The sequence below is a fragment of the Anas acuta genome, chromosome 7 (assembly GCF_963932015.1).
Source record: "Anas acuta chromosome 7, bAnaAcu1.1, whole genome shotgun sequence".
Taxonomy (NCBI): domain Eukaryota; kingdom Metazoa; phylum Chordata; class Aves; order Anseriformes; family Anatidae; genus Anas; species Anas acuta.
In genome coordinates this window covers 25,022,471-25,046,635 of record NC_088985.1, presented here as the reverse complement: position 1 = coordinate 25,046,635, position 24,165 = coordinate 25,022,471, and the positions used below count along the sequence as shown (strand labels likewise).

At 47.6% G+C, this 24,165-nt stretch overlaps 1 protein-coding gene across 3 annotated transcripts in view; it reads right to left on the bottom strand.

Annotated features, from left to right (window-relative positions):
- SUFU (SUFU negative regulator of hedgehog signaling) overlaps positions 1–24,165 on the bottom strand; it is an 82,514-nt gene that overhangs the window by 10,270 nt on the left and 48,079 nt on the right. The window contains exons 7-10 of one of the 3 annotated variants that reach the window (XM_068688331.1): positions 23,492–23,648; positions 21,868–21,979; positions 10,819–10,953; positions 9,200–9,338 (exon numbers count right to left, since the gene is read on the bottom strand). In XM_068688331.1, the coding sequence (XP_068544432.1) occupies positions 9,200–9,338; positions 10,819–10,953; positions 21,868–21,979; positions 23,492–23,648 (543 nt within the window). Of the gene's footprint in view, positions 1–9,199; positions 9,339–10,818; positions 10,954–12,947; positions 13,168–21,867; positions 21,980–23,491; positions 23,649–24,165 lie in introns of those variants that run through there. The other 2 variants (XM_068688332.1, XM_068688333.1) reach the window with 2 other exon arrangements.

Below are 24,165 nucleotides of genomic sequence, written 5' to 3'. Positions count from 1 at the left end.
GCAGCAGCTTGGTGCTCGCAGCTCGGTGTTTTCACAGCTCTGTGCAAACATTCTTGCCCGCCCGGCCTGCTGAAGCTGGTTGCAGGGTGTAGCTCAGCCTTTGTGATGCCTGTTTGCAGTATGCACAAGGGAAGGGACGTTCCCTGTGGTGCTGTGCAGTTCTGCTTGCATCAGGATCTCGGTGAGCTGACCCGGAGAGGCCCAGGCAGATGCCATCCCGTTGCTAGCAGATCCGTGCTCCATTCCCCGTGCGCTCTGCATCTCCATGAATGCTGCTAACGCTGCAGGTGCTTGGAAGAGGATGATTCCCCTAAAGATACGTCCCTATTTTCTATCACAGGGACCTTCCACGCAGCCAAGGCCAAAAATTTTGGTTCTGGTAGCCGTGTGTGTCCAGGCGCGTTACGAAACACCTTGCCAGGCAGCCTGGTTCAGGTGGAGGCGTTTGGGGAAGGCGCTGGCTGCGAGCAGGATGTCTCCCTCTCGTGGCAAGTCCCACCTGAGCCTGCTGAAACCTGCTTCTTACCTACGGGACTCTGCTACAGGTCAAGTGAAGGAGACGGCGTGGAAGCTTTCATTGTTGAAGCCTCCATGCCCGCAGATAGTTGAGAAACATGCGTCGTGACTCCCTCCAGGTAGGCAGCTGCAGATGCGGGGAAACAGGTGAGATCTGAAGATGTACACAAGGTCACGGGGCTCTGGAACAGTTCATCTGACTTTGAAAGCAACCCTGTGCTTAGTAAAACATTAAAGACTTTACAGTCAGCTTATAGGTGCCATACACACCTAGCACCCCACCTCTCGCTGCAGGGTTCAACCCCACCACCAGGACCTGACATTCTGTGATGGGTCACGCCGATGCTGATAGCCCGGCACATCTGGCAAGTTTCTGGTCAAAGATAACCCTCAGAAGCTGAGTGTAACCGAGCTGCAGCTCTGTCCAGCTTCAGGGAACACGCTCTGTCCAAGGCAAGAAGAGACTGACCCGGGGACGATTACGCAGAGATGCTTTAGCTGATAATACCCATTTTTCCTGCCTACCTCGAAACAAAACCGAACGATCCCACACTTTGCCCTAGTGCTTTGTTTGCATTAAACATTGCCACCAGCTTTTCTAACAGGTTTGTCAAAGAAAAGAAAACGTGTTTTATTAGATCTGGACTTAGTACAGAGCAGGCTCGCACGGCTCAGCCAGAGAAGGTGGGGACACGTCGCAATAAACCCCTGTGCAAATCCCAACCCTCCTCAGACACTGCCCATCCGTACAGATGCTGTGCCTGGAATGGGTGGAGCAGCTGTACCCTAAGCCGCGTGTCATCTGTTACCTCTGCAAATACCCAGCAGCTTTTAGGAGCCCTTTGCCCTAAAATCGTTTCAGACTAATTCCTGTCGACAGCCCAACACAAAACGCAGCTAAGGCGTGTCAGCCTTTCCCCCTGAACTTAAACGCTACCCACAAAACCCCTCACGAATCCTGCTTTGTGCCACAAGCACCCCCCAGCCCATCTCTCCGCTGTCCCCTTGGCTTGGCCCTATTAGTGCTGCCTTTCAAGTGGCTCAGGGCCTTGTCACCACGTCTTTCTATGCCGTGCCCAGCCCTGGCAGTGTCTCCAGAGCTACCAGTACTGCAACAAACACCTTCGATGGGAAATTCCATTCTTGCTCTTCCAGGAGATTCGTAACCCTCTGTGTCAAGGAAAAACATCCACTCGCAGATGCCTACGGGACCCTATTGCTTCACATGGCGATGTTACAATCCCAGAAGAGGAAGTATAGGATGACGCTGGAAGATTTTGACCTTGTGGGATCTCTCCATGACGTTCACAGCTTCAAGGCTCGTCCCAGGGGCTCCTTGTAGCCCAGCCCGACAAGACCCATCTTGCAGACAGGGCTGCACGCAGTGAGCACACAAAGTTGGGTTCAGCTGGAGAAGGCTGGCAAGGGAGCCAAGAGGACAGGCAATACCCATTCTTTCAGAGTGAAAATTGGCCAGAAGAATGGGCATTTCAGGGAATGTTCCGGGCAGATGAGAGAAGAGCTACGAACAGTAGCCAAAATGTACTTTGAGTAGCAAGGGAGAGGCATTAGGCTGTCGGAGAGTCAGCCAGCTTAAGAAGGATGGAAGAACTTGACTCATCTACAACTAGCCTGGACAAAGCATGAGGGAACACGCTGCAAAGGGTTGATATGGGAAGGATCGTGATGACCTAACGGGACGTTTTAACTTCTAATGCAAGCTTTTCCTGGCATCTCACGAATTCAGACAGTGAGAAAGAAGAACAAAAAAGGGATATAAAGCTAGGAGGTTTTGTGAAGTGTTGGGGGGAAGATGATAAACTTACTGGAAAGCATTAGCTTAGATTGTCCTAGGCCTGGCCAAGAATTTGGGGAAAGCCACCTAAAAGATTTAGAAAACGTTTTTCTTGGGACAGATACATAAAACTGTTTTGGGGAAGAGCAGGTTGTAGTTGGACGTGACTGAAGCCAGTCTGTGGGCATTGTCCTTAAACTCACCAGGCTAGGAACAGCACATCTAGTTTTGGGCACAGCACATCAATTCAAGCTGGGGAGACCAAAACCCGTCCCCTACCACTTCAAAAGAGGACTTGGCCCATAGCTGCCACTTACAGGCGAGCATCTCAAGTACCAGAGCAGCTCTTCCAAAAGTTCCTTTGAACCTCTGCTGCTGCCATTATGCCAATGTGCATAAATGATTTAACATGTGGTATAGCAGAGAGAAGAACCAGATGTGCTCATTTCCAGGGGAATGTCCTAACGCTACCGGAACAGAGTCATTCTCTTGTGCTGTCTCTGTGACTAATTCAGTGTTTTATATGATGTGGAACGACTCCAATTGGATGAGCTGAGGAAGAACCAAAATACCCTATAGCTGTGGTGCCCATAAAGCTAAGAAGTAGAAATAGGGGTTGAAATAAAAGCAAGGGGATGGAACATGAGTTTCTCATATCCTGGGCGAGCGTTTTATCCCCCAAACACTGATTAGAGAAGGCAAAACTTCTAACAACTCCAGTTCCATTCTGCAAAACTAGATTTTGTTGGGGCTGTTTTTATTGAAGAAAACCTTCTATTTCTGGTTTCATTCAACACAAAGGGATTTTTTTTTTTTCTCCTTTTGGTTTCTTTAAGGCTTTTGTTTCAGCAAGAAAAACTGAAAAATATTTAAAGATTGAGCTCGGTCTGATCTTCTTTCCCAGATTTTTCACTTAGGTTGCCAAACCAAAAGAATGGATCATCCCCTCTGACCCTGCTCACTGCAATCTCCCCCCACCCTACAAGTGCCAGCACAGATAGCACATGTTGATAGCTCCCGAATGCTGGGTGCTTCCCACAGGTTCCAGGTACCTATCCTGCCTACAAACATGCTTGTTTAACATTTTCTATGAGAAATTTGACCTTGCTGTCCTAAACCTCAACTTATTTTTCCATGCTGGATGTCTTTTTATTTTTTTTTAAGGGTTTTTAGGGCAAAAGGAATCAAGTTATCTCAGAGAGGTGTTTTGGAAAACCTATCTTTTGGCAGTGCTAACAAATGCAGATCATCAGTTTGTTGCAAACAACTGGAACTACCCCTCAGGAGGAGGGCTACGAAGATTAGCAAAATATGCTCTGGAGGTCAAAGGAGTCCTTCTCTCCATCATGAGAACGCTTTGCCAAGACAGAAGCCTCTGGAAGTGAGTGTTTGCCCACAGTCTTTCAGAGAAGGGCAGAATAATGAACCGAAGAGCCCTTCTTCACTGAGCATGTCCTTGCCCAAGACAGCTCTCCCCCAAACGCAGGGCAGAGGCAGCTAAATAGGACTTTCCCTTCCGATCATTCCTCCGAGCGATGAGGAATTGCTATGGCACCACGCACATCAGGACGAAAGGCAGGGAAACTCTCCAGCGCTCTCAGCATTTCGGCTGGAAGTCAGGCAATGTGGAGGAGGAGAAGGAATTTGCCAACTTGAATGAAGGGGAGGAGAGAAAAGCAGAGCCGGGCCAGGATGAGGGGAAGACAAAGACACAGAAAAACAGGATGGAGGGCAGACCAGAGGCCAAAGCCGGAGGCGACACAAAGGGTAGGGAGACGGGAGCAGGACCCCGTTTCCACAGCCTCAGCATCCACACAGCGACTGCTGGACGCTGCAAAGCCACTGGCACAGGAGGCGAGCAAAGCGTCCCCCGGCAGGGGCTGGTGCCAGAGGATAACACCCCACCGCAGCTCGGCTCACGTGGAGGCAGACCTTGCGCTGAGAACTGGAGGGCGCCAACTGCCAATGAACCATAGCCTCCATCTGCCTAACAGCATTTGTTTTGAAACGGAGTAAATTACCTGGAAAAAAATTATAAAAAAAAAAAAATCTCTACATTCAGAGAGCAGCAATATGAGGCACAGAAAACTTTGGAAATGGCTGAATAGAGATTGCCTGCGCAATGCTCATTTGGCCCCAGCGTACGTCTGCATCACGAAACAAATCTGTAATCACACGATCGCCTGCAGTTTTTCTCCCACAAGACCTCTGCCCTGCTCAGTCCTCAGGATGGTTCTGCTCACTGAATGCAGCATTAGTCATCATTTCTTTTCATTATCATTCAAGTTGTTTGCCCGTTCCCTCCTACTCTCTTCCCCTTTATTTAGTATGCTCCATCCGACTACTGCCAGCATGGATTACACTGGAAGCACCTAATCTTACCGTCCTTACTGCTTGCACAGTCTCTGACGTGCTCAGCCTCACATTTCTGCGAGGCAGGGAGCGCTCCTCTCCGTGCAGCAGATGGGGGAGGGAGCTAAAAGAAGCTGAGACCTGACAAAGTCTCCAAGAAAACCTGTAAGAGCAGGGGGCTGAACATGAGTCGTCGGCTCCCAGGCTGAACCCTACACCCCACAGAGTTCCCTTTCTCTCTCCTGACCTGTAAGAATGAATTTTAATATCTTCCTGAAATTGCTTCTGGTGTTCATCTGTGGTGCTGGAATGCTTGGCAAGCACTGAATTAATCTTCACAGGATGACTGGAAGGTTTTCCTTAACAGACAGGGGAAAACAAGCGAAGAGGAAATTGAGTCTGAATGTCCACTTCTCGCAGGTGCCTGCCTCAAGACTCGCAGCTCCCCGTTTTCCAGCCCACTCAGCACTGTGGGGCACAGGGGATGTGCAGCAGAAATCCTCCTGGCCTCGGGTGCTGCTGGCAACACGGATCAGACCTCAGGCCTCAAGCTGGCTATCCAGAAAATAAGGAACGCAAACTCAGTTGCCACCTGTGAATATTTTAGCTTAAGAATCTAGAATAACATTGAGAAAGAGCAGAGTAATAGAGGCAGGGCCAGGATCCAGTTCTCCAGGGTAACATTTAACAGGCTTCACCATGGGACTATTGTGATTTTTTGCAATTACCTGCCTCATTCACTACACACCTTCTAATTCTGACAAACAAACGAAGTGGAAGTCCTATAGGCGAGAGGCTACCTTGCTCCATACTCCTGATTCATTCCCAAAACACGCTGTACGAGGCAGGCATACCTCGTAGAAAAAAATAAATCTAATCATTCAATTAGATATGGCACTGAAACAGGCATACGTAACAGGGGCAAGACTGTTGTTCAAATACTTCTGAAATTCGGTATGCTTGATTTTGCAGTTAACGAGGACTCGTTAACTACAGGTTTGTTTTTACTGCACCGTATTGGCTTGTATGCCGGAGTTTGCAGCAATATCTGATGCGTAACATGCACGTTGCACATGATCAAAGACTCGACTGTCATCTTCTTCCCTAGAACAATGACTGCCTAGAGCAGCAGGAGCAGAAATTATCTGAAGGTAGTGTTAAACAACCCTCCTTCTCCCCTCTGGGGAGAGTAAGCAGTCCAGGTGAGCAAGGTAGGAGGGGAGAACAGTCTGCTTTGTGCTCGACGGGCAGAGAGCTCCACATAAAAGCAGGGGAGCTTTGCAGAAGCATGTCCTGACTCCCATCACTGGAGACTTAATGATGGTAATTCCCAAAGGATGATGCATGCTGACAGGCTTTGACACAAACTACCCCAGGATAATATTAATATGTATTAAAGGCTCAGGCAACTTTATTGGGTCGGGCTTGATCAGTAACACATTTCAACAGAGCGTCTCTATCATCTGCCTGAGCATAAGTAAGGGAGGGAAGGAGAACACACGCACGACCTCACCTTGCTTCGGGTAGGTTTACAGACAAACAAGGCTGATCTGTGATGGACTGCATGCTTGGCACAGCTCACACCAAGGACCTGGGACACCCTACCACGAATACAAATGTCTCTGTGGGGCAGTTACTGTCAGTCTGTGGGCATGATCAACATCCTTAACCCCCTGACATTGGGCCAGGCAGCTCCTGCACAGCCTTTCGCCGTGCATCTGGGACATCCACCCCTCGGGAAGGAGAGGAGAGGAGGCTGGGGGTGCTGAGGAGGCAGTGTGGGGACACCGCTGCCACAGCACTGGGGGAAGGGGGAATGGAAGAAAGAAGGGCGGAAGCCTTTGATCATGTGTGATGTTAATGCAAGTGTTACACATCAGAGACTCTGCCACAGTAACTAGCATATAAACAGGAGTCTAGTGTTAACAAGGAGGGCTTCTTGAATATGTTTGTATGTTCCTGAGTCAAAGCAATTTCCCTATTCAACAATACATGACACGGTGGAAGAAGTTCAGAAATAAACCAGCCTGACATGCTTAGACCTTTAATAGAATTTAGCTTCTTAGAACTAATTAAATGTTACTTAAATGAAAAAAAAAAAATTCCAAGTACTTGGGAAAGGTGCCAATTTGACAGCTCTGGAGAATGAAATAATCTAATCATCCCCAGAGCATGGGCAGCAGCAGGACAGGCTTCCCCTAGTAACATACCTCGAACGTGACCTGGAAAGGCTGTTGATAGAAACGGGGGCGTACAATCATCGTGCTCTAATGACTTTTCTGCTGAGGCTGCTAAAAACGCTCCTGCCGAGCGCCAGCTGCCCGCTAGGAACGGCGCCGGGACCTGCCAAACCCCTGTCACCCGCTCACCGTCCATCAGGCGACCCTGATCAGCCCGGGCTGATCGACTGACCCACCTCGGACACTCTCCATACGAGCCCAGGAGATGTGAACAGGATTTGCTGTGTTTAATCTGCACTTTTGGGCTCCCACTCAGGCCTGAGAGGAGCCAGCCTGCTGCTGCATGGGATGGAGGCCGGGATTTTTGCTGCCTCCTTTCCAGGAGGAGAGAGGCCTGCTGTCTCTCTTCCTCCCCACGGTCCCTCGGTTGCCGTGCCTTTGCAGCAAGCCTCTGCATTGCAGTGCTGCGTTTCAGGCGCCAGCTCTCCTTGGAGCTCATCGCCGTGCCTGGGGTCCCGAGCAAGGGAGGAGGCAGAGCCCCTCCGGGCCTCGCTGTGAAAGCTTCGTGGGGCCTGCCAACTCGGCCAGCCCAAGCTGCGAGGGGCTGAACCCAACGCAGCTCGCCTCCTCGGAAATTCTGCGCACCACAATTTCTTTTGCCTTCTGAAGCAAAGCCACACGAACCTCCCTCCTCCGCTCCCAACACCACAAGGGACTGCAGCTGAAGCCTCCCGTTGCATATTAAGCCAAGAGCCTCAGACACTCCCACATGTATCTCACACAGCCGGGTGCTCCTCCTCTTGTCCCAGGCTGCTTCTGGCCTCCCTTCCTCCCCCACCCGGGCTGTCCTCCTTCATTCCCATCACAGGATGGGGCAAGAGCCAGCACAAAGGCAGTCACGTCAGAAGAGAAGATCCGATGCACTGACCTTGTGTAGGAGACAAGCGAGGGAACTTGCTTCTCCCTTCCCTGCAGGAGCCAGAAAGTCTCCACCTTTCCCTCCCACCTACTCCAAAAAAATACCTAATTTTCGGTGCCCCAGTGACAGCAACCAGGTTCCTAAGGGTTAACATTAGCTGCTTGTCTGAATGGTGACCTAATTATTGCCATTCTTCACTCTTAGAGGTTACCTGACTACTCCACACATCAATACATTTCAAGATGTGATGTAAATGCAAACAAACACTCTTATGTTTGGAGTTAACACAGTCACAAGATCCCGTGTATCATGTGTTGGCAAGCACAGGAACCAACAGCAAATGACCCACCCTTAAACCTGACCGTTTGCTGTTAATCATTACAGGAGCGTTGCACTTTCCAGCCAGTACAATCAAAGCACGCAAGTTCTTTGAAAATCCCTACACGAGATGATTTCAGCCAAGATCAGCTCCTTTACAAGCCGTACAGGCTTCAAGGTATGATGTCCTCCAGACATACGAACAGAGGCAGTGGAATGCCTTGAAAACAAGTCAGGGGAAGGTTAAATGCAACACTGCAATGCTAAAACAAACCTCTGCCTTAAAAGCAGAAGGGGAGGCAGGAATGCCACAGTAACAATGAAGGCAGAGAGGCACTGCATGTATACAATCCCTCAGAAATAGGCTTTTCTGCACAAACACATTCCCTAAAGCTTTTTTTTTTTATTATTATTATAATTATTTTTTGCAATATGTTTATAACCGTGAAGAAATTCAAGGTTAGAACAGCGCTGTGCCACCATATCGTTAGTGCATCACTGGCTCCGTAGGGCTGACCCTCAACACCAAGCAGATGGGGAACTTCCAAGGGAAATATGGTGCAGAAAATGTGTGGGTGCTTCAAGCAACCACAGACTCTCATCAAAGAATCAATAGGAAAGAGGTATAACTGAAAGAGGCTGCACTATCTGTGCTGCTCTCCTGTAAAGGACGATGTAAAACTGAGGTCCTGGCTCTGTAGGATCAAAGTCCCACAGCTTTCTCTTGAGATCAGCTTGCTACTCTTCTGCCCTGGCTCCATTCTTGTTTAGGTCATTCCACTCTGCCTCCCCAAATTCCTTTCTGGAAGAAATCGTGAGTAAATACAGCCTGCAAAGTGTTTGCTGACTCCAGGAAATGGATACTACTGTATTCACAGATGATTTTAGAACTTTCCAGCCACTGCATATCAATTTGAGCTCCGTTAACATAAATTGTAACATCTCACCATTATTTTTTGAGTCCATAGTCACTGAAAATATTACCCCAGAACTATAAGAAATGTTGCAGCAAGAATGAACAGGTTTGTTACACTTTTAAGCCACGTAAGCCCTTAGCAGGATCATTTTTAGGACACTGTAAAGGAGGAAGGGAGAGAAAAAGGAAGAAGGCTCTCTCACTTGTAACCAAGGTCCATGTGCTGCATAGGGGTGCTCTTCTGTTGCAAATGCTCCTTCTACTCCCGTTGATACAAACGTGATTGCTGTGTCCCCTGTAATACTTTTATACGTAAAGTGCCGTCCATGTAAGAGCCTCCCCCTGGGGAATAAAACATGCGTGTGAATTAAAAGGCTGCGAGCAGCATTCAACAGACTGATGAAGATATATCACTGTGATACAGCACTACAGCTTCTGCCATCAGCATGGAAGCCATTTGAAGCCAGAAACTATTCATTTTTTTTTAGGAATATATGACTGATTTGCTTCACAAAGCCCGTCACAAGTCTCTTTCTGACGCAGGAAGCTCTCCCTTACCTCCCCCCTCAAACTCAGGGCCTTGTTTTAGAGCTCTATCAGTTCACCTTGGTCCCCGTGCATGCCTATCCCCATGATGAGGCACTGATACATGCACGGACAGAGCACTGCCAGCCTTTCAGAGAGCTGAGAGCTGCAGGAGAGAACCCAGACTCCGCATCACGTGGCAGGGTCTAAGCAGGCTCATCAGTGGGACCAAACTTACCGACGGTGACAATGCCCAGAAATCCCCTGGGACTTGACAAATGCAACCTGCGTTACTTATGCATTTCAATAAAATGTCTAGAAGATACACACATGTGATCATCTATAGCATCAATTCCCATTTTTTCACTCAGTGCTTTCTGTGGGGACAACCATGCCTCTGGTATTTACGCTCAGAGACTCTGCATTACAAGCATGCCTCCAACATGCAACAGGGAAACCTTCAGGTAAGATATATGGCACCTACCAACAGTCACAGCTGCCTGATGAGTTGCTGCTGGTCAGCTGAGCTGCGGTAAGTGATCAGGACAGACTGTTCACACATTTGTAATGTAAAATAAAATATGTTTGTGTTAACTGTCCCACTGGTTTCTCAACAGGCACAGGCAACCGTGCACCTGCTGCTGATAACTCTGATACCACAGGCACGTAACTCATTAAGCCAAAGTAACTCAATCACCTGGAACCGTTTGTCTTATGCTAACGACTACATTTGCCACAGGTATTTTTTAAAAATAGCACTGATTGAAACTGTGGACATCTAGAAAAGTCACTTCCAGTGGTATGCAAAGCCTGAACCTTTGAAAGATAAGGCATAGGGCGTACACACCATGTTCTGTCCCTTCATTCACCTAAGTGCCAGAATTTGACTAAAAACACACTTGCATGCATAAACTGACTGCAAACAGGCTTTGTACAAATACTTGTGTCTGAGTCCATAAGCCATAGTTAACAACTCAAGGGATTTCTTTGACAGAATATGATAAGACATCTCTTCTTTATCGTAGTTGCCAGCATTAGACTAATAATAATAAAAGCATACTAATCCTGTCCTGTTTCAGCACTCAAAATACACTGGAGGACTAAAAAAGAATGAGAAACAGTCTTACCACGACGAACACACATGCAAAGAACCATCTGTTTTTAATGTGTTTTGGCAAAATTATCTCAACTCTGGCCTTTAAAGACCCATTGCATGCATGCCTGTATGGCGAAACAATGCCACAAGGCAAAAGCTGCATGTTAGTTACAAGCTGAGGAGGAGGACGGCCTCTCTCACCTTAGACAGAGGGGAATCAGCGCTCCGGACTCCTGGTTGAACTTCAGGTGTACACTCTCCAGCTGTCTCGTGCGGATTAGCTCGTGAGGAATGATAGCTGCTGAGCTCTCGCTTTCTAAACTGTCCTTCCGGCTTCTAGGAGGAGAGAGAAAACACACATATTTAGGGTCCCAGCGCTGTGTGCCATTGCTGCCATGATTCAGATCGATTGTGCGAATGCTGAAGGACACAGGAGCAAACTGTTAGGAAGACGCATCTGTGTTTTCATCACCCTACAGAGACGCAGCCTCTCGCAGACTACCAGCCCCAGCATGCAGCTCTTTGCCTTCATTAGACAACCTAGGATGTGAATTGGAGCCTCATCCCTTCCTAGAATACAAGAAAAAAATAATAATCTGGGATAATCTGGGAAAAACTGGGGCAAAACTACACTCTCCAAAGCCCAAACCAGTATAAAATAGCTTGGAAGAATTAGCAGGTATGCCCTCCCTCCCCCTTTTGCTCTGTCTTCAGGTTATTTTAGGCAGTGGCCTGTGGGAAAGGGTCAAAAAGTCTCTTGTGCCCTTGCTGAGTATCTTTAAGGTCTGAGGCACGCCTACAATTCTCTCCAAATTATTTCTTTCCACAGTTCAACCGAAAGATTTTGAGAACTCTGTTTCCACCAGCATCAAGACAGCCACAAGATGGATTCTGCACGTGACGAGTAGGACATCTGCAGACTGCCTTCCCTTTGAAGCGGGACTGCTTTAAGACAACGCAGCTTTGCTTCCTATTTATTCATTTCTGCAAGGCCAGCAGCATGTCATGGAGCTACGACTAAAGGTTATGTTGTTATGTGATTAGGAGCTTCGCCAGACAGAACCCTCCAGATAATCAAGCAGGTGTATCTCAAAATACTTGACCATAAACACTTTATATGTTCAAAGAGCAGTTACTTGATAGCCCGGAACGAAGAAGGCAGAACACAGGATTTACAGTTTTTGAGGATAACACGTATTGATGCAATGGGCCCAAAAGTGACTTATATTTTTGTGACCCAATGTTCCATGTTCACTTAAAAGAAGTAAGACTTTGTGAAGATCATTTCTATACAAGAGAATCACCAGAGGATCGGAACAGGGAAGGCAGGAGAGAGCTGAAAGATGCCACATAGCAGTGTGGTTTTATCTTGCCAGACAGACCAAGAACCAAATGAGGCTACCAGGCTGCATTTGGGAACACTGCTAAAACATGCCCAGATCCTTCCTCCACCCAAGCTGAGCCATCTTGAACATACATCTGGAAAAAATTGTAAAGAAACAGCTTGAACTTCGTGAGATCACACCTCTACTTGACTTTACATTTGGGCGTTGTCCCAAAATTACTCCCATCCACCACACACATAGTAATGCAGTTCAGAATGGCTTCCAAAGCAGATCAACCTCCAGCCCCTGCCCAGTCACCTAGTCCCAGGTGAGCCTTCCTCTAAAATGGGGTACGAGCTCAGCTCTTCTATCTCACCATGCCTTCCTGCAAAGAAACAGAAACGTGCAGAAAAAAAAACAAAAACAAAACAGAACCAGGGCAGCTCAGCTCATCTCCCTGCTAAATAAAAACTGTGAAACGTGTCCTGTGTTCTGCCTTTGCCACACACAAAGTGTAATGGCCTCGGCAAGGACACAGTAGGTCAGGACACAGCTTATGCACGGGGTGGGCTCTGGGCTGTCAGTCAGCCAAGTGTCAGGCTGGTGGGTTAACCCCGAGGCAGAGACACAACATGCTTTGTAGTCTATAGGTGGCACTTAAAGCTGTGTTTAATCTACTTCAGCAAACATTTTACAGCTCTTTGTAGGTGGGGTCTTCAAAGAGCGGAGTGGGCCAGCATTTCGCAGGCTGATTACCTGAGAAGTGCACGGTTGATTAATGATCAGTTGACCTTAAGCTAAGCTTTGCCTGAACTTCCTTATCAGATCTTATATACACAGCGAGCTGTGGGAAAGTCAGCCTGTGGTCTACCGCTTCCAATCATTCATTTATCAATCCCTACTAAAAGGGTCAGCCATTAGCAATGCATAGTTTTCAAGCCATAAGCTCGCACTGAAACGCAGTTGCGGAGTTTATGCACCCTGGAGCAGATCAGGAGTTACACAGAGACGGTGCCCTCCTCACCTGGATTGCCTAAGTGCTCTGGGCACGTCTCCTACCACAGCGTCCCAGGCAGTCGGTGCCGTAGGTTCGTGCTGGAGCAGGACAGACTGCCGGGGGACGGTTCCCCAAAACCCCGGGCTCCAAACTCCTGGAGCCGAAGGTGGGTTTTTCGGTTTCCACCACGCGAGCCAGTGCAGCTGCGAGCACAATGGGGCTGCAGTCCTGAGGGGAAACAGCCTCCGGTTGTTAATGCAATAATAGGAATGACGACAATATTCTGCAGGCAAGGGGCAAAGCTTTCTAAATCTTATTAAAACCAGCAAACGCTGTTTGTCATTACACACTCAAGAGAAGATGTTGACTAATGTATAACTCTCAAACGGAACTGTCATGACTTTAAGGCTGTCAATAATTATGACTTCACATTAATAAGTAACCAGCCCTTCTGTCAAAAAGGTGAAGGAGTGAAGCAAAATGGTAGTTAATTCTTTGAATGACGTGAAATTATTAATCCTTTCCACAAAACTTTTCCAAAATAGTCACGGTCTCTGTGTTTCTTTTTTTCACTTTAGTGGAGCTCACACGATCTCAGCTATTCAGAGTTAGGGGTGAAACTACGGGAGCAGAAAGCAAACCACCTCCTAGCTAAGCTATCCGTTTCTAAAAGGAGTTTGTGGGTGTGTTGGGGAAGAAGCACAACACATCGAGAGGTGACGGTACACCCCATGGGCTTGTGGCACCTAATTTTCACCTCAGCAGGAATCGCCACCTCGGGGCCTAGAGGTGGCCAGTCCCACTGCCCCAGCGAGGGACCCCAAAGCTCGCTGACCCAGCTGAGGCCCTGCTGTGCTTTCATGAGCATCCTAAAAACACCCCAAAAAGGTGGTGAGGGGGGCACGGACACCCCATGGCCTACATCCAGCCTGAGGACCAGTGGTCAGCCCCACGTGGTGGCTGAGGCGAGGCACTAGGCCCGTACGACCCACCGCTGCCTCCGCTGTTGTTGTACCCCAGGATATGCAGCTTCATGAAAAGAAAACAGACAAAAGCAAGATCTGAAGGGTATCTACAGGCTTCAGCTTGTAAAACGGAGATGATCAAGTGAAAGAAAGGTGCTTGAGGAAGGCCACAACCGGAGCTTTCAGGCTCTGAGCATGTGCAGGGACTCTGCAGGACGCATTAAAATTCCCCCCTGGGAACGGAAATCCTTGTGCTGACTCTTCCAAAGGGTGATAGCCCAGATGGAGGGTCAGCAGGACTTGTAGGGCGTTATTAATAAGATTAGAGGTCACGTTGTAACACGCACTGCCATCCACAGCTTGTACTTTTCAGCTGTAGACAAAAATTTAGAAAAAGTTTGCTTTCTAACACTAACATCCCTGGTTTTACGACTGTCAGTTACCCGTAAGCCTTTGCTTCCTCCACCCCGTCACCAAATAAATCAGCAGCAGAATTTGATGGAGTTTTATTTGTTATGACTAAGATCTAGCTGACTATCACGTAAAACGTTGCAAACTTGGTCTATTCCAGATTTAATACTTCATCCAACCCACACACAAAAAATTCATGTTTCTCAGTGTCCAGAAAAAACAAGTCTGCAAAAGCCAGGGCTGCTGCATTAGGGAAAGCAGGAGATTTAAATGGAAGCAGCATGCCGGAAATGCCCCAGTTTAAGGACTGCACATCTAGTGTTTTGTGAAACTGGAGGGGAGGTGGAGGAGATTAAAGCGCATTTCCCACTGATTGGGAGCTTGTGGGAGGTGTAAACGTGGGCAGTTGTCAGATTAATTCTTTAGATGATTACATTCTTTTTGTTTCTTTAAAGCTGTTTGTAGTTGGGTTTGATGTCTCCTGTTCTGGGCAAGTGTATTGCTGCAGTTACCAAGGTGACTTTAGCTGACTTTCAACTATTTTTTCCAGCTTCGGTTTCTACCAGTAGTCTGCTTCTGGGCGGAGGAGAGAGAGAGAGAGAGAGAGGAAATTATGTTTGTTTTTGTTTTGTTTTTTAATTTTGTGAATGCTGATTAGCACTCTGTGAACTTAACCAAAGTCATACTTGATTTTTAAAGCAAAGTTTTAGGGAGAAGGGTGGTCAAGCTGTTGCAATAGGGTCCAATGTGGACCGCAGCCTCCCCAGACCTCTGCCCACAGGGAAAAAGGGCCCGAGGAGACTACAGGTCCCAGCGTGCTGCGCTCCTCCATGGGAGCAGCCACACGCTGCAACCTGCAGCCTCCTGGGGGCCCTCTCCTCGTATTAAAGACGAGGGTGGCTGCAATCTGCTTAATTTTCTGCCAATTAGCAGCAGCCCTTGGGGATCCTGGAGAATGGCCAATGCAATCAGCGGGTTGCGCAAAGTTTGGATGTCCCCTCCTTATAAGTCATGTTTACGGCAGGCTCCTCTCAAGCAGTCCCCATGGCAGTTATTTTATGGGATTCAAGAATAACCAGATCGGATTAAGAAAGGTTTATTTATTCTTGCATTTGCATTCCGCTTGATGATCAGAGCGTTTGATCTCAGGGATCTGTCACTGAAGGAGGTCTCAATTCCCTTCCAAGCTCTGTCACTGACACGGAGCGTAATTCCTCGGCGCTTCCAAGTCACCACCCTGGGCACTGAGCTCACCAAGGCCAGGATTTTGGAAGCTGTCCACAGCAGTGACTCTGTAAGACTGAGTGCCCACCGCATCGCTAACCCGACCTGCAGCCACTTCTCCTCGCTTCCTAGGTACAAACCCCAGCACCACGAGGCAGCAGACACAGAGCGAGCTTACAGCAGCTGGGAAAGAAAGTCTGGCTGGCTTTTTTTTTCTTCTTTTTTCCCTTCCCAACTGGGGCTATTTCAAACTTCCTCGCTCCCTAATGAAGATATGGTCAAAGATCACTTAAGCGTCGGCAACCTTCCAGTGTCTTTCCCACAGTTTCCCCTGAAGGGCAAACCGGCAGTTGTGGGAAAGAGCCCCGAGCATCTTGGCACATGGCGTTAGGGACACGTCACGGAGGCACGGAGGCAAGTGCAGAAGTGGGGGGGACGCTGCTGCACAGCTCCTGCTGTGGTCGCACGGAGCCAAGGCTCAGATCTGGGTGCTCACCCTCCTGGTTCAACCGGCCGGTGAAGATGCGCTGTGTGAGTTCCCTGGCGCAGAAGGGCTCCAAGGACAACGCCAGCAGCAACAATCTTCTTGCCGCTCACATATCCCTTTGGAAAGCTGCATAATAACTGCTGTCAGTGCTTGCAGGGGCCGGGCTGTTCCAGACCTACAGCTGAACTAGGGCTGAGAGATTCAGGCTGTGCCACCGGCACCCTGCAGGCTCAAACAACTCTTGTGTGCATCAGGTTCCCTGTGCCTATAAAACCGAGACATTTTTCCATGCAGGGGTGTTGCAAGGATTAAGTCAATGTTTGCAGAGCACTTTTGGATTCTCAGATGGGGAAAACTATGCAGAAGTGCAAATTACTAGCATGGTGACCATTCTGCACTTCTCCTGACACCGGTTTTCCAGCCATTCGCTTTTCTAGTTCGCAGGCTTGTCACCCAGCACTCAGGCTCATGCTGAGAGACACTCCCTAAAGCACACTGCCTCCCCCCTTCAGCATTCCTTACTCAAGCAAGACACCACTGAATGGTGTCTCGATGAGAGAGCATGCCTAAATAAGCAGGACTGGCTTGGAAACTTGCTGCTTAGTGGTTGCAGAATCGCAGAGTCTAGCCAGAACTAGACAGTTTCAGAGAATGCTGAAATGCTCCCCTTTATGCAAAACGTTGCCTCCAAGAACTGAAGACAGGAAACCAGCTACACAGACAACAGCTCCCCTCCGCCCAAGGAAAGCAGCAAGCAAAACCTCGTGCGACTGGAAGACGCACAGCGCAGACGTGCCTCAAAGCAAATTCTACATCTTGATATCACCTTACGAGCTTCCTCAGAAACGCTGCTCAGATGGGGCTCGTTAATTTGCATCAACCCAAGGCTACGCACAGCGTTTACTGAAAGGAGGCATCAGCACGCCCTGCTTCCCGAGTCAAAGGGGCTACACGGAGAGCAGCCCCGGTCTCGCAAGCGGTTGCACTCTTATTCACTTGTTCCACACCTGGCACTGCATCACACCGTGATCTCGGAGGACTTCTGGAGCGACACAGCTCCTCCCTCTTCCCACAAGGGAAGGGCACCAACCTGAGATGCTCAGGGTGCCCTGTGCCAGGAGGTCACGGCCAGGACGGTGCCGCCAGCCCCACCTGCCAGAGGCTCGCTCCCTGCTCTGTTTGCCAGGGACCTGCCTTCATTTCCCTCCACAGCTGGAAAGTGTTCAGGGCTGGATGGAATTAGCACACTGGCACACAGCTACCATATGTTAAGGGATCCCTAGACTCAGCCTGTTTTTCTGCCGGGAAATTGAACGCAGATGGGATTGGAGGTCTTTGGGGCATCTGCTGTGGGCTCCCGGACAAATGACCACTGTGCACGAGTGGCCTGGGGGGGACCAGAGTGTGTTGCTGCCTGGGAAATCCCAGACAGAAATATGGGAACCATGCGTGAGCAGGCTGTTGAACCACACTGCTTTATCCTCCTCGACAAGAGAAGGATAAACTCTTGTCGAGTGATAAACTGTAAGGAGATGCTGGATAAACCTTGTGTTTTGTCATATTGACGCACCTTGGGAGACCTTTTTCCACTACCCAAACCTCACCTTGAGACACCGGGGATGTGTGTGGGCACTACCTGAATCCTGGAACAATGAAGTGTAGCAATTACTGATAATTTTAGCCTCAGCTTATGCAGTGATGCAGCTTGCTAGCTCTAGGTTTCTACTCCATGCCTCTGCTGACAGGAGCAGTAGAACTGAGTCAGCCAAGGGGCAGAAAAACATCACTTTCAGCAATGCTGCGTGATAAAGGGGACCCTTGAGGGGTGGAAAAGGTCAAGAACTCCCCTGTCCCAGCCCTGGCTCTCACCACAACTGTGGCAAATTAACTCCTCTGTCCCCACGTGTAACGCGGGGATACTACTCCCCTGCCTCACAGGACAGCACAGAACCAGTTGCCAGGAGCAATTACAGCCTCAGCCCTGGAATCTCCTACATCGAGAAATTAAACAGCGAAGGGAGCGAGTGTCACTGATCTCTGACATCTGGAGCCTCCAGCCCACCGAGGTCTGAGCAGCACCAGTGTTTAGTCTGACATCTGAACGCTCCCTGTTGGGAACAGCTTGCAGCATCCAGCGACAGCGAATCTGCAGACCGAGAGCCTGGGAGCATCGCCTTGTTGCATCTTGACAGCACCTACCAAGCGGAGGGGTCCTAAGAAATAAATAACGCGCCGCTGGGAAGTACATTTGGATTCATACACGCCTCATTTTTCCAAGGTGTAATCAAGAGTATTGTGTTACCTATGGTCAAAATGGTTAGTCATGTTTCCAAAGATTAATTTATTTTTTTTTTTAAATGCACGCAAACTGATTTAATGGCTGCTTATGAACTGAGCTAGCAGTCATTTGGAGAAACAGATGTCCAATGCAGTTTTAAGCATTAAGAGTGCCTTTATTCATATCCTTAGGAGAAAAAATGGCTACACAGTCTACAGTAATAACACTAATGAATCAAAGTGCTACAGCTGCCCAACAGGGTTTTGACAGAAACCAGCTTTTTTCTCAAAGGAACTTTTTTTTTTAGGATTCTGGGACAGTGAACAACTGCTAATATGAATGCTTAACGTGTAAGTATGTGCCTTGCTGAATCAAGCCCTATCTGGAACCAAACAATGTGAGGATTTTGCATAAGCACCAAGAACTGTAACGACACAAAGATGGGGAAATTCACATGGAATCTGGATCTCCAAAATTTTATACAAATAAATATTCAAAAGTTTGAGTGTTTCTGACGCTGTTTAGTGACACTGAATGCAGAACAGGTTGTCTGCTTTAAACCCTGACAGATTATTGCGTGTGGGTGGTAGGGTTAGGATAAAAGAAAGGGAAGAAAGCCACTATGAAAGCAGCCAGTGGCTGCAGATCTATGATAAATAAACAGCACATTCCTCTTCTGCACGAAGCCATTAGAGTCTATGTCAGCCTTTAACATCCTAATGTCAGCTGGGTGCAAATTTGACAGCCACGGGGTTCTGCGGTGCTCCCTATGGAAAAGAGATTTGGAACAATTTGCCATGCCCCACCAGAGTGCTTCTGTCAGGTTCCTGAGGAGCCCCGAGTGCACCAGTTATTCACAGGACCCTTGCAACGAACCATGGGTTTGGTATTTTATGGTCTGGTGTGTACAGTGCAGGATATGATTACACTCAAGCCTGGTTCCCATCAGCCAGCACCTCGTAATCGTTAACATATTTATCCTTGTGGTGCCTCAAGAAGATGACATTGTTATTAGTCCCGTTTTATAGATTTAGAACTGAAGCTCAATAGCTGGACGACTTGCCTTTCGTTACACAAGATTCACAGGGAAGGCCAGAACTGAGAACCAGCTCTACCAGGCCCGAGCAGGATCGCACCAGAAGGATGGGATCCATGTGCAGAGCTGTCCTTCTCAGGTGCCTCTAAGTCCTGGGACGTTACTGTATCTGCACTGGGTTTTGTCTTGCAGGTCTCAGCCTTTGCAGCAGTGTTGTGGTTTAACCCCAGCAAGTACCCAAAAGGAATGTGGATGGAGATATATTACTACATGCAAAAACTGAACTCCTGAGCTACATCCCCCTGCAGCAGTGGGAGACAAGAGACTCCAGACCATGCACATGTAGTTAAGAGCAGGTTGTCCAACCTTGCTCAAATACTGATGCAGAGACAGTACATTGAGAAAGGCCAAGTGCTGGTAAGATCTTCCTCTGCTGCTTCACCTGTACCATAGTGTGCTGGAAAAAACGTTGACTGGTAAGTTTTCACTAAAGGGTAATCATCAGGTCTGATTTAACTACAGGTTAGTTAGAAGTTATGAGTAAAGACTGCTTGACACTACAAATCACCCATCTCAGGGAGGACAACGCATCAAACAAGTCCCACTGCATCTGTTACACAAACTAGAGAAGAAAAACCACTGCACAAGTCGAAAAAGACCTTTCCCAAACTCCTCTAAAAGTAGTCAGAGAGGAGATAGGAAGGAGGTATTAGGGCACACCACTGTTTAAGCTGAGGAGATCAGATGTTAACCAGAGTGACCACCAGTAAGACACAGAGCAGCCTGATAGCTCTCTTTCCCTAACAGCAATGCTATTACGGAGAACCAGGCTGGCTATCAGCTTCCACAGCAGCAACCACAGACCTCAGAGCAAGGTATTGATCTTCCAGGAGACAAACACTGGGAACCAGCCATTCCGACCAGCCGTGCTTCAGGGAGGATGGGTGTGCAGCTGCTACAGGTAAGAGCTTTGCTACAAAGGGTGCTATCGTGGATGTGAAGCTCTGAATTTGACCTGCCTTCCTCTCTGTCTCAGAACAGCTAAAAAGTCAGGTAAATATTGGTGTGCTCCATCACAGACCTCTACGAACATTTCAGCACTCTGTCTTGAGCACACCTCTGTTTATCACACCCTGAACAGCATACAGCTTTCTTATCTAAGCAACAACTGCCTCCCAGCATTGTGGCTTCCCCATCGCCTGCCTCCCTGTCCTGATGAGCACCCAAAATGTTTCTGGTCTCTCCCAGCTGCTGCAGAGAGCTTTTACTGCCATGCAGATTTATGCAGGAGCCTGGCATCAGTGAGAAATCCTGCTCAGTACTTCTAAGGCTGGCAGTGATTGATTCTTGCAAATGAGATGATATCATCTGATTTTTTCAGTGGGGCCAACGGGACCAACCTTCAGGCAGAGAAGTACTACTCAGAATCAGAGTCAGGTAAGAATCTGGCTCCATATAATTACTACATATCAAAAATAACATTACTAAAACAATACTAAACCCACCTGATATATATTTTTTTAATTTTATAAGCACTAATATCTCATCTTACTTAGTACACAATATCAGCAATTGATATAATACTTTCCCAAAGTACCCAGAATTATTTATAGGCAAATTAAATCAGAGGTCACCCAGAAAATGGAACAAGAAAGGACACCAGAGCCCTAATTAAGTATGAGCAGTATTTTTTCTGTGAAATGCTTGATCAAGAACGAAACTGGAATTGAAACAGAGCAAGGTGCTGCTCCTGCCCGGCACTACAGGAAAGAGCTGATTTCATGATGATCTTTACTCTTAAAGCAAGAAAGCACAAATGATCACGGGAGACTAGGAAATACCAAGACAAAAAGGGTACAGCAAAGATACATGCCTTTCTGCATCACTTCGATGAGAACATTATGATTGATGGAAGAGATTAAACTAGTATAGTAACCAGCCTAAAATGGAAGAAACACAAAAAGACTGAAGACACTGCAGATGGCTTGAAACCACAGGTAATTTCCTACAGATTTACTGCAGCCAAAATTCACAAATGAGGAGAGATCTCCAGGCCCACTTTACTCACCTGTTAGTGTACAGACCATTAGATGTGAGGGCGATAATTGGCAGGTGATTACTGACAGTACCTGCCTGCTTAGGCAAGACCAAAGTCCCCTTAAAAATATTAATGTTTTAATCAAAAGGTCTCTAATTGTGAGCTTGGAAACAAAATGTGCAGGCAAAAATATCAGCAAATGCTCACCTATGCCACCTAGCTCTTTGGATACCTCAAGACTTTTTGACAGTACATTTTACAGGGCTCAGTCCAGCCAACGGCAGGGGGCTGGAATTAGATGGTCTGTAAGGTCCCTTCCAACCCAAACCATTCTGTGATTCTTCCTCTGTCTTTGCCTTTTGCAAGTGTTTGCTATCAGCTTTCTTCTCTGCCTGCCAAGCCTTTTCCCACCCAGCTTTAACTGAGTTTTCCAGTCTGAGCTCTTAGCATTCCTCCTCCCACCACCTGAGAATGCATGACGAAACTTACGGTGCTCGGTCATGGTTCAACCCATTCTGTCTTTGTGCATTTATTGGAGGTAGAACAGGTTTGCTGTTAATCTCAAGCCCTCTCCGCAAAGTCTCCCTGATTTGTTCTGTATCTGCAAAGAGAATTTTTTTAGTGTGACTCAGAGTCCCCAGAAACATCACAAAACACAAGGAAACACCAGCTTTTCTTAAAAGGCCTGTCTCTGTGGTGTATTTCAGCTAAACTCTTCCCCTTCAGAACAAAATAAAGAAATACTATGGGTGAATTCTTAATGGCCCTTCCTGCACCTCAGCAGTTACTTCACTTTATAAAGTCAGCTTGAATTCTCATGTTTTGGGTTGCAACGTTATGTCAAGCAAAGAGAACTGGAAGCTTTTTCCAATGAGAAAATTCTGGGTAGTTTTGTATCTGTTCATAAAGGAGGTGTTTGCTGTACCTGAAGCTCTTGCAGAACCTCCTGACACAGCCAGCCTTTGTGCTGGAAGTTGCTTTTCTCATTAGGCATAAAGGGAGTTTGCTCCTTCACCAAACGAGGGCAAGGAGATCCTGCAGCTTTTGCAAATGGCTTTGTAAATCTGATGATTCATTTACAATCAGATTCGCAAGAAGAAAGTCATTTTATGCAGGGTAAACTTCAGCCTCAAGCTCACGTGTGAAAATAAAATGCAAATTATGCAGCTCAGATGCAGCGTTCTTGCTTTTTCGTTTTCCTGTGATGTTGATTGGCCAAATACTTTAACAGGATGCTTTCTTAACTCGCTTAGAAGTTTCCCGATCTTTTTTGATAATCAGGAAAAAATATCCAAATGATTTCAAAATCTTTTGAAGGATACGACATACAAATATCATCTATGCCTGTCCCAGGCTCTGCATTTGCACGGCTGAGGAAGAATACTGCCTAGTCCTTTTAGATCCAATGCCATTCAAAATATATGCACAGAAGCCAGACAGATCCATATATCCGTACAGGGTTGGTTGGTTGTTTTAAACCATGGATTTAAAAACTGGCTATCATGGACTTAAGATACCATTCTTAAGGAAAACATCATTAAGTCCAAGAAATCTCAAACCCTCAAATTTTATGTTACTTTGCCTGTTTGAAAGATAGCAATTTCAGGCATGCTTAATGGCCACAACATCTGTACCCTGACGCAGCATCTCACTGCAAAGGGGAACTCCACCGTATTTATTTTTTTCTTTCCAGAGTTCTGTATTTGCAAGATTCACTTGAGTTCAGCTACAGCAACATGCAGCGTCAGTCCATTGTGCCACCCAAGAAGTGACAAAGTTAAAAAGGAAACACAGCCTGGGAAAATGCAGTTGTGTCAACCTGCAGGTGCTAACAGCCCCGGTTTCACCCAGTTCTCAGCTTAACTTTGCAGATTTAGATTACAAATAGCCTAAAACCTGAAAGACGCATTTAAAGAAAACAATGCAAAGATCTCCTTACCACCTGTCTTCCTCAAAGAGGCCACACCAAAATTCATTTTGTTCCTGAGACATACTGAGCCTTCCAGCATGAGTGCTGATTTTTTTTTTTTTAAATGAACCCCACAATGCTGCCCAAACCAGTCAGAAAACAGGGCAAAAGGCCATGACAGCGACTCAGCCCAGGTCCTCTTACCTTTCCCGGAGAGCCGCCGCGGCTGGGTCCCAATGCAAATGCTCCTGCTGTCTTCATCATCCTCGGGGGGCCGGCTGAGATCATCCCAGGCACATTTGGCACTCACTCCGCTCAGGTTTGAGCCATCTGTCTCAATCCCTTTGTCGACTCTCTCCTGCTTGAAAAGATCCAAAACCCCACGACTTTTTTGGGTGTGACTTGACCCTGAGCTGGAACCCACCCTGGCTCTGTGCAGCATGAGCACGGCTGCCGTCAGCAGCTCCTACATCTCCCCCTCTGCTGCCAGCCTCTGCTCTCCAGCCCCTGGGCTTTGATATAGCAGCTAAGGATGACCAGACACTGAGCCAAATCTTGCAGCTGATGTGGACTGGAACAACCTTCATGGCAGGCTGAGCTGCACCCCGAGCCTTTCCTCCCTGCTTCCCTCTGGGGTGCTCAAGGGCATAAATCAGGGAAAGACAGAGGTGAAAATGAAAGTTCTGGGGGATACCAGGTTGCTTCTACGTTAACACCTACTCAAAGGTGAGTTACATACTCCTATACGAAGCAAAACTTCTCAGTCTACCTGTTACATACCACTGATAACAACCCCACCAATAACTAAGACCCCTTTCCAAGCTTACCAAAGAGTCCCACAACAAAAAGCTCACACGGAGACCCACGGTTCCCAAGAG